This window comes from Oculina patagonica, chromosome 1 (genome assembly GCF_052425735.1).
Source record: "Oculina patagonica isolate OP01 chromosome 1, crgOcupat, whole genome shotgun sequence".
NCBI classification, from domain to species: domain Eukaryota; kingdom Metazoa; phylum Cnidaria; class Anthozoa; order Scleractinia; family Oculinidae; genus Oculina; species Oculina patagonica.
In genome coordinates this window covers 4415283-4430068 of record NC_135758.1, presented here as the reverse complement: position 1 = coordinate 4430068, position 14786 = coordinate 4415283, and the positions used below count along the sequence as shown (strand labels likewise).

General features: G+C 38.4%; 2 protein-coding genes across 2 annotated transcripts; one reads left to right on the top strand and one right to left on the bottom strand.

Annotated features, from left to right (window-relative positions):
• Window positions 1-649: 649 nt before the first annotated feature.
• LOC144648084 (DNA mismatch repair protein Msh3-like) lies at window positions 650-10242 on the bottom strand. Its single transcript, XM_078507721.1, has 12 exons — window positions 9992-10242; window positions 8356-8949; window positions 7611-7705; window positions 6814-6953; window positions 5969-6099; window positions 5459-5631; window positions 3581-3853; window positions 2589-2673; window positions 2157-2266; window positions 1851-1983; window positions 1247-1372; window positions 650-715 (listed from the first exon to the last, which is right to left on the bottom strand). The coding sequence occupies exons 1-12, from the start codon at window positions 10199-10201 to the stop codon at window positions 650-652; spliced, it is 2136 nt and encodes a 711-aa protein (XP_078363847.1). The 5' UTR covers window positions 10202-10242.
• An 88-nt stretch (window positions 10243-10330) lies between these two features.
• On the top strand, window positions 10331-14586 carry LOC144652550 (uncharacterized). The gene is made up of 2 exons (XM_078512602.1): window positions 10331-10598; window positions 13137-14586. The coding sequence occupies exons 1-2, from the start codon at window positions 10382-10384 to the stop codon at window positions 13397-13399; spliced, it is 480 nt and encodes a 159-aa protein (XP_078368728.1). The 5' UTR covers window positions 10331-10381; the 3' UTR covers window positions 13400-14586.
• Window positions 14587-14786: the final 200 nt, after the last annotated feature.

Genomic DNA, 14786 nt, shown 5'->3' with positions numbered 1-14786 from the left:
TATATTATTTCTGCTGTCATTGTTATATGGTTAAGATATGGAGAGTGACACTCCGGTGAAGCCGTATGCGACACAGAGTGTCACCGGCGGAGCGGGAGTTTTTTTTTTTTTTTTTTTTTCTTCGGGCGTCCTGGGAAACAAAGCAGTAAATAGCAAACGTGAAAGAAACAAAAACAAGGTAATTAAGCCCGAAGACAAAATAAACGCTCCGCTGGAAGTTGATGCACCGAACACAGATCGCTAAGGGAGGGACGGCGGAGCGCGACATTTGAACTGTAGTCGTGGCGTTTTACCGTCAAAAGACCAAGCAATGTGGTGTACGCTAAAGGGAACGGTTAATATTGCACCGCTACACCAATGGGAGAGAGCCAAGGGGTTAATTAACCATTTCCACGGGACTTATGACTTGCATGCATAACAAAGTACTATGCAAATGACTTTGAATAGGTGTTAGGAGCCCTTGACTCAGCTTGCTTAGACAACTTATATCTAAGTAAACTTCTAATATTAATAATTTCCTGGTCTTTTTAAAATATAGTCATTAGTTAACTTGATCGTGACACAGTCCAATCAAAAGAGACACGCCTGTACCAAATACAACCCTAACAATTGCAATACAAAGCAGTGTAATGCAAAATTATAGTGTACTTTACTTGGCTGCTTTTTCGTCGATCAGTTTAAGAAAATCCCCAACATCATCCAGAAAGTTTGGAACCTACAAGAATGAAACAATGTTTTGTGGGCTTGCATAAAAATAACACCTAAAATCTTAGACAAAACCTATTCAGAAAAATTTAAATTCTATCAAATTTACACAAAAATCCCCCCCCCCCCCCCCCCCTTGCTTAACGTTGTCTTCAATTTAGGGAAGCAACAACCACCATAAATTAGCAATGATTAGCGAGGGGAGGGGAGCTACATCTGTTTCATTGTTGCATCCACTGCAAACTTTGCAGTTTTGTCTGGGATTGTAGGTCATCAGAGAAACATATTAAAAGAAATTATAAGTATAGAGAGGAACATATGCCCTAAAAAGGATGAGAGGTGACTTTTAGCAGAGAACAATCACCTTTTACTATTTTAAACAATGATGCATTTTAGAGTGCAAATACATGTGTATTACATATCTTTGTTCCTATGGTAGTATGCCAGTGGAAAGTTGAATAATACACCAGGGTATGTCATATTTTATAACTTTTCTGCTGAATAAAACCTTATATTATTTACAAGAGTGAATTTTCTCTACCTCAGTGAAAACATTTTTCAGTAATGGAGACTCCATTTTGCTTGTAGCAACTTCCTTGTTAGATTGAAGGTGTTTGGTGAGCCTTACTAGGGAATTTGCTATCGCTACAAACTCGGCTGGTGTGCACTGTAACAAACATGAAGCAGAACAAAACGTTCAGTTTGCATGAGATCAAAAGCATCCTGCATTTTTGTTTGATTTCAAATTCAAGAAGCTCAAAAAACATGCAACTGTTACTACATTGTGGGAGACCCTGTAATGATCAATCTAACATTACAGCAAGCAATGCCTGCAGGGATATGTAGCTTTGTTGTAGGCTTAGGATACTAAGTGACATAGTGGCTACTTATTTGTACACTTTGCGTGCCTATGATATTAGATGCTAGGCCTGCAATGCATGTAAAGAGAGATAAACAAATTTACTCTTTAGAGAGCAGATAAACAATGTGCATGCCACTATTCCATATGATCACCTTACACAAAAAAAATTAATGAGCTCAAGGAAAAATTATTGGAAAATTATTCTGGTTTTGAGGAATCTTATGACCAAGCACAATCTCATGTTCTACATAAACAATGTTGGAAAGAGCAGCATTAAACCGACCTTTTTATGGTAAATGGTGCATAATCCTCGTTCTAAGTCAGGTAGCTGAGTCAAGAGGCCCTTTAAAGACGACAAACTTGATGCACTAGGACTGCAGAGCTCTGTCACAGCATCCAGCCTTCTATCAATCTCACTTGGAAAGATATTTTCCTGTTAATATGACTATTTTATTCTATTGTTCAAATTATTTTTCATAATAATTTAAAAACTCTACTTCTGTAATACAGACACCTCCATAATGAGGGCACACTTGCCTGTGCCTTTAGTGTCCATGTTAAACAAGTTCGACTATGTATAATGTTGTACCTGACATCACGCAGTGGTTGTGAAATCCATTTCTTCAAGAGCCTTCGGCCAAAAGCTGTGGTTGTGTGGTTAATGACCCAGAATAAGGAAGACTTCTCACTTCCAGTAGTCTGCAAATAAGATAATAAATAATAAACTGCTGGCCAGGAGTGAATGTAATCTTTGTACATGTATATTGCAATGTAATTGCAAAGAAATTCCAGAAAAAAAGTAAGGTTTCTACAGAACTTACAGAAGGTTTTATAGAGCAGTATATGACTGTATTACAAGCAAAATTGCAGGAAACAATTATTCTTAAATTATTATTAATAATGGTATTAATATTTCAATCAATAACAGACAGGCCAATTCAAAGATGACAAGTAACGTTAATAAACTTCCACCTGGACGGTGACACTCTACTGATAAAATTTAATGCTCTATTTTAAATACCTGGTTCTTGAATATTTCTAAATTCCTCAGAGTCTGCCCACTTAATTTTAGACATTTGTTTTGAATGGAGAACCTAGAAAGGTTACTAATTAAAAGAGAAAATATATGGTTACCGTAATAACTTTATTAAACAAATGTTTTATTAATAATTAATGTGTACATTAATCAGACCTCTTAAAATGGCCACTCAACCAAAATTATGTTGTATAAAAGAGGTAAAAGGAAGGATTGTGTCGATTTCTACGAAAAATCCATACAGGCCCCAAGGTACACTAAAGGTCATACATGTAGGAAAGTTGAGAGAGAGGGAAATTTCAAAAGCAAATTAAAAGTTCTCAAATAGGAAAGTTTGAACCTGAAACTGGAATTTCCAAACGGGTGCAGGGGTCTTAAAACAAAAAACCTTCCATGCAAGCAGTATAAGTGAATAGTTTTTGAAACAACACATTTCCGGGGGGGGGGGGGGATGGCACTCCCTATAAATGGGCTAACGGGGATGTGCCACTAGATGTGGTCACATTTTCACGACTGGACTGACTATAATGGCGGGTCGCCTTTTCAAGATTTTTTTATAGGGTGACTAGAATGGGGTCACACTTTTCCGAGATTTTGAGAGTAAGAAAATTCTGGCAAGTTGTGATTTTTAACCTTGAAAATACGTTTCCGTTAGAGTTCGTCTGTTTGACGTGCCAGTAAGTGTGTTCGTTTCTTTGTTCGATTTTGTCGTTTCCCTCTCCATGTGTCAATTCATTTAAGAATGACTTAGTTAAAAGGATTGATACTGTAGACGCAAAAACAGAAAGTGACTAAGTTGGGGTCGTAAAAATTACATTTACCCAAAAGTGACTAAGATGGGGTCTATAATTGGCCATAGAATATGACTATAATGGGGTGGGGGTTCTGAGAGGCCAGCGACACATACCCAACAAAAACTGACCCAAGTACCCCCCCCCCCCCTCCCCTGGGCACATTTCATCATCATAATTAAATACCTTGTTAATCTAAGGACTTTTTCTAGCTTGAAGTCTTCCAGGTAGTGGATAAGTGCTGCAAAACATGTCTGCACTGATTTGGGTAACTTGAGGATTATTTCCAAGGCTGAGCATTTTTCCTGCTCATTTGAGTCTGTTGTGATGTTAACTTTGCAGATTTCCTCATTTCTCACTGGCTTCTGTTTTTCATAGAATTCAGTGATACAGTTCAGGGCAGCTGAGTGATCAAATTGCTGATCAGACATTCTTTCAAGTCTTATACTGTCCTCTGGTCTGCAAGATATTAAAAATCATAAACTTAAGATATTAGGTAAATAATTTTTAATTAATGAATGGTGAAATTTAATGATTTAACTGATGAAATTTGGGGTGTGTGGCCTGGGTGGGAAACCTATTATTGCATTTTTAGTTTTCCTTCCTTTTTGCTCTGATTATTTATTTTCTGTAGGCAATTGCCATTTTGCAGACAAGTTTATGAAAAAAATGAGATTATAATTTCCTACCCAGGTCACATTACCTAAATTTCAACAGTAAAATCATTTACCTAAATTGACATCAAAATTTTTGGATTCAAAAATAATGCAGAAATTCAATTTTCAATTTAAGACGTTATTTGACATCGAAATCCCTAAATTCCCATACAAACCCTGTATTTTGTAACATGTTTGCCCCATTTTCAAAATGGTGAATTTTACAGCAAAAAGCCTATATTGGGGGATTCCAGAAAATATCCGTACCCTACCACGGACGGCCCTTGCCTTCGGAAATTCCAAAATGTGTTATCCCCCCATGCCCTCGGAATTCCATAATCGCTAACCCCCCCTCCCGTTCAGATTTTTCATTTTTTCATCAAGCTCTTCAGAATTCACGTCAGGGTACGCAAATACGCCCAATGTGGCGTATTTTACATCAAATTATTTCAAATGACTCGATCTGTACATAGAGACAGTCATTATGACGCAAGAGATTCTGGGATGAAAATGTAAAAAAAATAAGACTTTTCTCCTTACCCTTGAATTCAACAGATACAACCTACATTAACTTTACATTGCCCCAAACGGCAAGATTTCCGCACAGCCCCATACATTAATTATGCATACAATCTTCTGACTGACTCGTTCTTTTCATGATTGCTGTTTGTGTATAGTGATAGTATGAAATAGTTGCATACATAATTAATGTATGGGGCTGTGCGGAAATCTTTCCCCCCAAACTGGTGCAGAACATAAAAATAAGTATATCGTGTGATGCATGTGTGTAAACCCGGAAGATAATACGATCGAGTGCACTGACATATCCGCCATCTTGAATTTGAGCCTTCAGGGTCAGCAGTCGCTCCCAACCCAGGAACTTCAAAATGGCATCTCGAAGCGTAGCAAAAGAGTTTCCCACTCCACTGAATGGACTAAATATTTGTGGATCCGCTTGGACAAGAAAACAAAAAGCGAATGAAGAAGTTCATCAATGTTAAGGCCTCTGAAGCTTGATGTACTGTAGAACCCACATTTTAGCGATTTTTTTTGTAAATGAACGCAAACACATGCCTGATCGATCGATACTTGTCTTGTATCCTGCTTCCGCGACGCGGTCGTCAGTTTGTGCTTTATTTGCAAATTGGTAGTCTGTTAAATAAGCATTTTCAAGGAACACACTCTTGTTTTCTCCTCTGGAAATCCAAGATCTGGAACTCCCCCATGCCTTCGAGATTCCAATCGTAAGTATCCCCCCATGCCTTCGGAATTCCAGTTCAAAGAACCCCCCTTGCCCTCGGATTTCCAAAAAGCCGTCCGTGGTATGGTACGGATATTTTCTGGAATCGCCCATTCTGGATGTGAAAACCTCAGAGGCTGCAAGATATCAGAAGAGTAAACGACAAACCTTTGAACCCTTGTAACATAATCCCTGATGAAGTTCTCTGTTCTTACAGTTAGAGATTCAGGAAGGAGTAATTCTTCTGGGCTGATATGCTCAAAATGAGATTCCAGCTCTGTGTAACTTCGCCCATCTTCAAATTCATCATAGATGACATCACCAGTGGAGGGTTGAACAGCCTGTGAAAAATAATCCCACCTGAGATTCTTTCGGACAATCATCTTTTTTGGGGGCAGGGTTAGAGGCCAGGGGGTGTAGTCATACTCAAAGAGGCATTTTTTATGGGTTCATAAGTAAGTGTGAAAGGCACGGTGGCCTAATGGTTAGCATGCCGGACTCCCGATCGAACTGTCCGTGTTCGAGCCCTGGTGTGGGCCACTGTGTTATGTTCTTGGGCAAGACACTTTACTCTATATAATTATTAACATAGAATTATGGAGTCAGACTAATTCAAAACCATTTATTCGCTACTCTGAGTTTTATGCCTCACATATACAGTGTATATTATGTACTTACCACTAAGCCAAAGATTTTCTTGTCACTGCTTGTTTTTGAGTCCTGTAGATCGACTTCAACAAGACACATAAGATACCCACTCCCCATCTCCACAGGATCAACTTCATCCAAATCTTCCACAGTCTTCATATCTTTGTACAATTAAGGCCAATGCACAGTGAAAGTTTCAGTTAGGTGAATTTTAAGGACGTTCGAGCCAAAATTTTCTACTTGATAGATTTTCTTAAAATTTTTACTGCGGCCAGATAATGAGTTACTTGTGTCAGAAATACAAAACAAAGTTGTGGTCACCAAATTCGTTGCAGAGATAAAGCGTGAGAAACTACCCCGATTTTGAAAAATTGGCGCGCATGATTCAGCAGTCTTTATAAGGCTTGTAGTTAAAAATATTGAAAATAAGTAAACAGAGGCAAACGATCTTCATCACATTTTGTAGAAGGGCGTCTGTTACGTAAATAATTCCAAGTGTTGATATCCTTTTTGTAAGACTTAACCCTGAAAAAAGGCATTTAAAACTGTTGTTTGGCAAAAAAGCTCAAAAAGCTACAATTCAAACGCCAGTGGGACAATAAAAACAAACTTCCACTCAATAGATTTTTTTTATTATTTTCTCACAAAAAGTAATCAGTCAAGAAAAAGTAGGGGTCACCGACCATTTAAGAGAGCAAACTCCAAGCGGAGTGAGCAGAATGGTCACTCACCCTACATGTGCTTAGAAAGTTTTCTCAGTGCACGCCAGTTGTGCCATGAATTCTGTGCGCAGTAAGGATGCACAAATTAAGCAATTAGTGCTAACATCCTTAAATGCTGCGAATGTTACCTATTAGTTTATTACAAAAAGATACCTTCACCAACTAATGTAGTCTTTGTATACAGTGCCTGTAGCTCCCTGGTGAAAACTTTGCTCTTGTTTTCTCCGGCTGCCTTCAAGGCAGCCGTCTCTGTCTGCTTTACTACTCCAACTTTGTAACCTTTACTAACCAACCTGAAGAGAGGGATGTGTCATCATACATGTAAATCATCTGAGGCTATGTTTACACGGGACCGGTTACAGATCAATCCGGTCCAAAAATAAGACCGGACAGGACTTCTGTTTTTATGGGACCGTTCTGGAACCAATTTGGAACAGATCCACATCATACTGGACCTGCTGTTTTGCAGGTCCAGTAATGGATCCATTCCAGACCGGTTCCAGAACGGTTCCGTGTAAACACCTACATCCGTTCCAAACAGTTCCATGTAAACAGAAGCCGATCTGGTCCAGTCCGGTTTGGAACGGTTCTAGTCTGGTCCCGTGTAAAGGTAACCTGAGTTAAAGGACCAGATGTTTGCAAAGGAGCTTTAGTTATGGTTGATCGTCTAGTAGGCCCTAGTGGCTCAACAGAATGCAGCTTAACTCGAGTTTCTTTAGTGCGAAGGGCTAAGAGTGTTGTTATCCCCCAGGAGTGCTAGTTCATCAGGTTATGTCCACCATTTTCTCTTGAGATGGTTGAACCTCATGTTGAGGTTAATTCTAAGATTCCAGTTAAAAACCAAAAAGGTGTACGTCTTACATGTAGCTTACTACATTGGGCAACTAACACTGCAGTAGCTTTAGTGAAGCTTACGTTAAAGCACATGGCTGTAAATTATTACATTGTACCTTTTGACATGAACATGCAGTCTGTGTGTAGGAATACTTGCAGTGTTAAAATTATGATCCATGTGACACATAATGTTCAGTTCCTTAGCAGCTATCTGTGAAAGACAATTATATAAAACAGCTCATAAAGTGTTATTGAACAGAAGTTTTTCTAGAGCTTATAGATTGTCAGAGTTTCCACCTTTCTTCACTACTGTTATCTTATTTCACTGGCCTGATCAAAAACTGCACAATCCATAAATAAAGCAATAATAAAAGCAAATTTTTGTACAAAAATCCCGGGGGAGGGGGGGGGGTACTCCCAATAATGGCCTATACGGGGAGGCTCCGCCCAAAAGGGGTACCTTTTTCTGACTTCAGGTATATAAAAGGGTAGGGATTTCACGAGTTTAATTATATGAAAGGGTATGGAAATCTGTCATTTGGCTATTTAAAAAGGCCTTTAATTAAAATATTTCGAACAGACGCAATTTATGGCTGTATTATTTTAATTTATTAAGCGCTACATAAAAATGACGAGAAAACGTCCTATTTTAAGTCCACGCCATGTCTCTTAGGTATGTGAAAGGGGTACCTTTTTTCAGTTAAAGGTATACGAAAGGGGTACAATTTCTGTCAAAAATGGTATGTAAAAGGGTAAGGGGTTAGAACTTGGGGCGGAGCCTCCCCATATAAAACTTTTTTGAGTACCCCCCCCCTCCTCGGGCAAAAATCATCTAAGGTTATATCATTCTTAAAGGATTACCTCAGCATCTTCTCCAAAGAATCTGTATCTATACCCACACTCAACAAATAAAACGACGTCAGAGTATTTAGATTTCACTTCAAGAAATTGTAGTTCCAGGGGTGTATATGCAGATTTAGTCCTGGAGTTGAAAGATTTAGAACCTTCCTTTTCTTTTTTGTCCATGACGCCTTTGACCTTACTGACTGATTTCACCGATGGGTGTGAAGAACATGCAAATTTTGTCACATTGAAGTTTTCAGGAATGCTACTGTTGATCTCCATTTCCTCTGAATCGTCACCATCATTAACGTAGATGTAACTTCCGCTACTCTTGCTTTTGTCATCTTTATCCAACTTGTCATTCTCCTTACAACGAGAAACTGAACTCACACCTTTTCTGATATCATTACCAGGTGACAGATCCTTTGAATTTGAGTCCTTTTCAAAACAGCTTAATTTAACCATTGTGGAAGAACTTAATGTTTCCTTGTTTGTCAAAGTCAAATGATTGTCATCCTGTACTGACTGATCCAGATGAAGTCTTTGCTTTTTAGAATCCTGCACATTGCAGTCACCATTGTTCTCATACTGAGATAATTTGCTGGCAGTTCTCTGATTGAACAAAAAAAAAGATAAATGATATGCAATCCATATCTGTCAAATGGATGTATGTAATTATGTTGTCTTAGTTCACAAGTTCCCCCCCCCCCCGAACTGGTGCCCACCCCTCCTCGATCCCACTGGGAGGACTCCCAGTTTTGACCAACAATGATCCCTGGGGGTACACTCCCATATGAAAGGGAAAGAGAAAAAAAATGATGTTACAAATATTAGCTTTCTTTTCTGAACTACCTAGGTGAAACCAAAATCCATAATTTGCACCCCTAAGCGAGACAATAAGAATTCCTGTCCCTTTCATATAGAAATCCCCCTCCACCTGAGCACAGATCCCCTTCTGGGTGCATCAGGCCCAGGGGGGTACGCGGGAAGTGATGGGGATGATCGAAGGAATTTTTTTGGGTTTGAAATTTTCGATTCCGGGATATTTTTGGGTAGGAAAATTTGGCAAGTATTTTTTTTATTTAAGTAGGGATGTTTTTGGGTATTTAAAACAATCTGAACATTCGTGGTAGTGCTTTCGCTGCGTTTTTCTGTGAATAAAGTACAAACAAATGTGTTTTGCTGTTGATTTTTGAGGGGCTAATTTTTGATCTAGGGATTTTTTTGGGGGTTATATTGGAAGCCCTCGGGATTTTTTTGGATCTTGAATTTTGCCCCCATTCGATCATCCCCATCATTTGAAATCCCGAGTACACCCCCTGGGGCATTAGGCTGTAAATCTCGCAGTAAATACTGAATCATTCCTTCCTTACTAAATTAAGCATAATAAAATAACTGCCTGGGTCAACGAAAAAATGTTAATTCAGAGCTAGACATACATAACAGTTGGACATCAGGAAGAAAACATGCTGATATCGCTACTGAGGGGGGAGGGGGAGGCGGTTGGGCATACACTGTATGTATAAAGATAAAATGAAGCCTCCATGCAAAATATGTAGGAATATGGTATCCAAGACCGTTCAAATTTAAGATCAAGGGCAAATGCAAGCAGGCATTACGTTTTTAGCTAACGCAGTTTTATCAGCAATCCTACCTTGGCAGCTTTTGCACCACTAGTATCTCCATTCACTGTTGATTTGCTTTCACTGTTGTCAGTTCCCTTCGCCTTTGAACAAGGTTTTCTTACGAAGAAACTCGAAATCGTAGACTGTGATTGATTCTTTGTGGATGCGCCACTTGGAGAATGACCATTAGAGGTAGAATGTGTTGAGCACCGCAGCTTTCCGAGGTTTATTTTCCTCATTATTCACAACATTTCACAGAAACTGGTCCAAAATCTTTCCCGCTCTCGAGTTCCAACAGGACGCGGAGGAGTGGGGAGAGCAGTAAAATGTCAACAAGCGGTCAGCGGATTCAATCCCCTTCCAACATGGCGGCCATAGGAGCGTGATATAATCTTCTCTTCAAATGTTAAGTTTTCGTGATGGTATTTCTAGATTCCTTTTCAATGTCTAGTCCAAAAGCTCGCGAGGGTCCTTCTCCTCCATCTGTGGAACAAATCCTGGAAGATCTGTTGGCGGCAAAAGAGGACGATGTTGTGTTCAAGTCACCAATTGTAGGAGAAAATGTCAACTCACATGCAACTCATGATCAAACAAAAGGCAAAATAAACAGCACAGCAAGTTACTCGGATAAAACAGGTACGTTAAGAGTTTTTTATTTTTTATTACTCTAAAATTGTTTTAAGTTTATTCCTTAAAAAATATAAATAAAATAAATAAATAAAACTTTTCCACAATACATGTACATACTGTATACCTCATTAAGATTCAGACCTTCATATTCTAATATTACAGTATTTTGATACGAAGAAATTTAATGCACTATAAAATATGAAACATTGTTTATATTTCACTCCAGTTACTCTGCTTCAACAAAAAAATAAAAAAGGTATTAAAAAATGAAGTAACTTTTATTTATGTTGTATTTTATATCGTGTTAGAGCAGTTTTCAATTGAGTGTCGTAAAACTAAAACCAAAGTAATCACTCTAGCCAATCACGAAGAACACAGACAATTTAGTGAACCAATCAAAACTTGAAGCAAATACATGTAGCCAGCATGAAGCGCGGGAAAACGTGCGTGAGCGAGTGACGATTGGTTTTGGTTTTACTTCTGATTGGCTGAGAAAGTGGCGCGAGAGTTTTAAACCAATCAATGAGCGTAGTAATGCAAAACCAAAGCAAACGCGAATTACTTTTGACACTCAAGTGAAAATCGCTCTAGTCCAGCATAGTAAATCGAACCCAATCGAACTGAATTTCAATCGAACTCAATCAAACCCAATTGGTGGATTGAGTTTGGCAATCAAACTTAACTGAACTCACACCAAAAAATTGTTCAATCAAACATTTGGTTTTCAAACTCTTGATTTTTGTAAATCTTGTGCTGAAAATAAATATCAAGTTCTTTTAGGCTTGAGTTAATTCAGCTGGAAATAAAGCACATGTTTTTTGTAAACACAGAAATTCCGGAGATATGGCTTCAAACATGGTGTGGATTGTTACCTTTGAATGTGTAGTAAAAGGCTACCAGAATTGCTGCTTTGATGTAAAGGAGGGTGAAGATTGAAAGTTTAAAGAAAAGTAGCGGGAAAAGCTGCACATTGCTTCCCTCAGCCTGGGGAATGGTACTCATGCAAAGTTAGGTGTTCGATTTCGTTCTCTTGAGGAACTCAGTTTAACTCAATCCACAGAATGAGTTTGATTTTCGAATTTTTGATTTACTATGCTGGTTGTTAGTGGTTGGTTTTCATGTGACATTCATCAAAATTCTAAGATCCAGAATCACGTGACCCCTGACTTTTTATCCTTCATTGGCTATTAGACATCCTTTTTATATAAATTATTGAAGGTTTTCATCTTGATAGCATCTGCCATCTTTAAGATATAACATTTTGAATTTCGGAGTTTCACGCCTCACAACATCAAAATGGCTGCCTGAAGGCTGTCACATAGGCTTTGAAAATGCCGCATCCTGTTAGTTTTAACAATCTGAACAGTTGAGGTTTTACGAATAGTGTTTATGTGAATGTTTACGTGGTCATGAAGGTGACCTGACCATCTTAATTTATAGCAGGAGTGAATGCCAGATGTTTTCATTGATTTCCGGCGGCCATGTTGGAGCCCCTTCACACAGCTGTATTATGGCGTTTCCATACTGTGCTCTCTAAATCTGTGTGCAACATTTTGACAGATAACTTGAGTACCGAATACCATAACAGACCTGAGACTTGGACACATAGACTATCTATAGTAATTTTTACAACCTGTGATATTCTTGATTTTTTTTGACTCAATAGCTTTGTATTTTTTTTTAGCAGCGTGTGACAGTACAGTGGAACCCCGTTTTATGGACACCCGCTTAATACGGACACCCCTGTATAACGGACAGTTTCGTTGGTCCCAAAGAAAACCTTATACATTTTCTCTTAAATTAACCAGCTTAATACGGACAGCCGTTTATACGGACAACAGACACTTTTCCGTGTCCCGAGTGACAAACTGTCATACATTGTCAACCCCGCTTTACGAACACAGTTTATCAGGTTTATCTGTGCACTGTCAATTTTTATTTTCGCGATTATTTGGTAACTTGAAGACATTGAAACCCTAGTCAAATTGATAATGACAGAATTCGACAAGTAAAAACGATTTTATAACAAAGAGTAGCTTAATAGCGTGACTTGCAGGTTTTGTCGAATCTTCAGTCTGCGTGGTTGTGTCGCAAGCTAAAAGCTTCCTTGCAAAGTAAAGTTACCGTCCTTTTTAAACGAGTTTAGAGTTTAAGAACGGTTACGGTCAGAGTTTCAGTTACAAAGGAAACTGTATTGTCCTTGTGTCGATAAAACATGTGTCCGTGACTTTTTTCTGAGACCCCACTTAATACGGACACCCCGTTAATAAGGACAATTTGGCATGTCCCCTTGGTGTCCGTATTAACGGGGTTCCACTGTACCATAATGTTTGTCAGTGAAAACCAGCAATACAATAAAATCCCGATTCCTCGAAGCCTGAATGAGTCAGTTTCTTGAAAATTTCGGTTTTTTGAACCAATTCTTGTTTCCCTTGGGTTGTACTTCCAAAAAATTTTACCCCCGATTTCTTGAACCTCCTAATATCTCATGGCAAAGAAATCAGGATTCTTCTGTTATGAATGTATGTTTTCTTTTTTGTTTAGAAAATGCTTTGGAACATTCTACTGGTGGAAGAGACACATCACAAGATAAAGGAAGCGCTGATGAAGGCAAAACAAAAAGTCAATCAAATGAACAGCTTTACGGCACAGTTGCTTCATTTTTGGAACAATTTAAATCACTAGAATCTTCACAAGAACAGCTTACTAGTCTAGAGGGGGATTTAAAATCCAAAAAAGAAGGTTTGGAGGAAGCAATCAGTAAAGTGAAAGAAGCTTGGAAAGTTGACAAGAATGACAGCAATTGATACATAGAACTTGATCCAAGTGGGACCACCTTGTGCTTTTACCTTCAGTAAACACTCATCTCACTTCATGGCATCAATATATCCACTGTTTATTGCAGTTTTCGGTGATATCCAAACTTTGAAATTCAATCCTCAACCAATGGTTTACGGTTTTTGCTGCCGTCAATCATCTCAGCAGACCTCTCAGGAAACAGAAGTTCAACTGGGTCAAAGTTGCATCTGTCACTTGTGATTGAAGGATTTTGAACCATTTTGTTTGTTTCTGTTTTTCGTGTTTGGCGGTCACCATAATTATGATTGACGGCAACAAAAAATGCAATCATTAGTTGGATTTTGAATTTCAGAGTTTGCATGTCAGTGAAGACCGCAATAAGTGAGGTTGGAACTTCGACCCCAGAAAATTCTGTACTGATGACATAGTGCTATTACAGCATGGCTACTGTTACTGGGGCTACCCAGACAATGTTAACCAATCACCAAGTACTCTGTACTCGACATTTCGTTGGCTGAAGTAAAAATGTTGGAATCTATTGTTCCCATTCTGCTTTATGATTGATTAACTTTGTCTGGGTGACCCTGGTAACAGTAGCCGCGCTGTAGTGGCAATCTATGAAGTATCTCTGGTTGTTGCTCAGTTTTAAATTTTTGTGCGCAAGTTACAACATGGATATATGTAGAGCTGCGCCATGAATCAGTATACAGAGAGTTTGGGTTTCAAATTTCCTCTTTTTCTCTCATAAGGAATAAATTGTCTGTACGAAGAGAGACAACATCTACTCCAAGCTTGTGTGATTCATTTGTACCTCTGAAAAGAATCTGGAGCATGGACAACACAACACTGTTATTCTGAAGGCAGTATAAACACTTTAAACGCCACAATTGAACCAATAGAAGATTTTAATGCATGGCTGTGGACTTAATCTCATTATGAACTTGTTTTATGTTTTTAAATATTTAATTAATGCATTTTACATTTTTTGAAGTTTTCAAAAATGTCTATCATTTTACTTAGAAGTTGTTAGAAGTACAGATGCTAACCCGCAAAGATATTTCAGAATGCATGTAGTACATTGTATCCAGTGAACAAAGTTTAACAAAACAGTAATGATTATTTATTTGAAAATATTTAAATCAGTTGTCAAGCTATTATCATGCATAGTGAGGGCAATAAATAAGTTATGAAATGATCTGTCTGTTTTGTGTCTATTAGCTAAGTTAAAAAATCGACCATCACAACGCTCAAAAGTGACCAACAAATAATTTAACTCTACAATATCACAATGTCGACAGCAGACAGCTGATAACAGTTAACACATTAAAGTCAACTCTCTCTAAGACGGACACCTTCGGGACCGGCCGCAACTGTCCGTCTTAGAGAGGTGTCCGT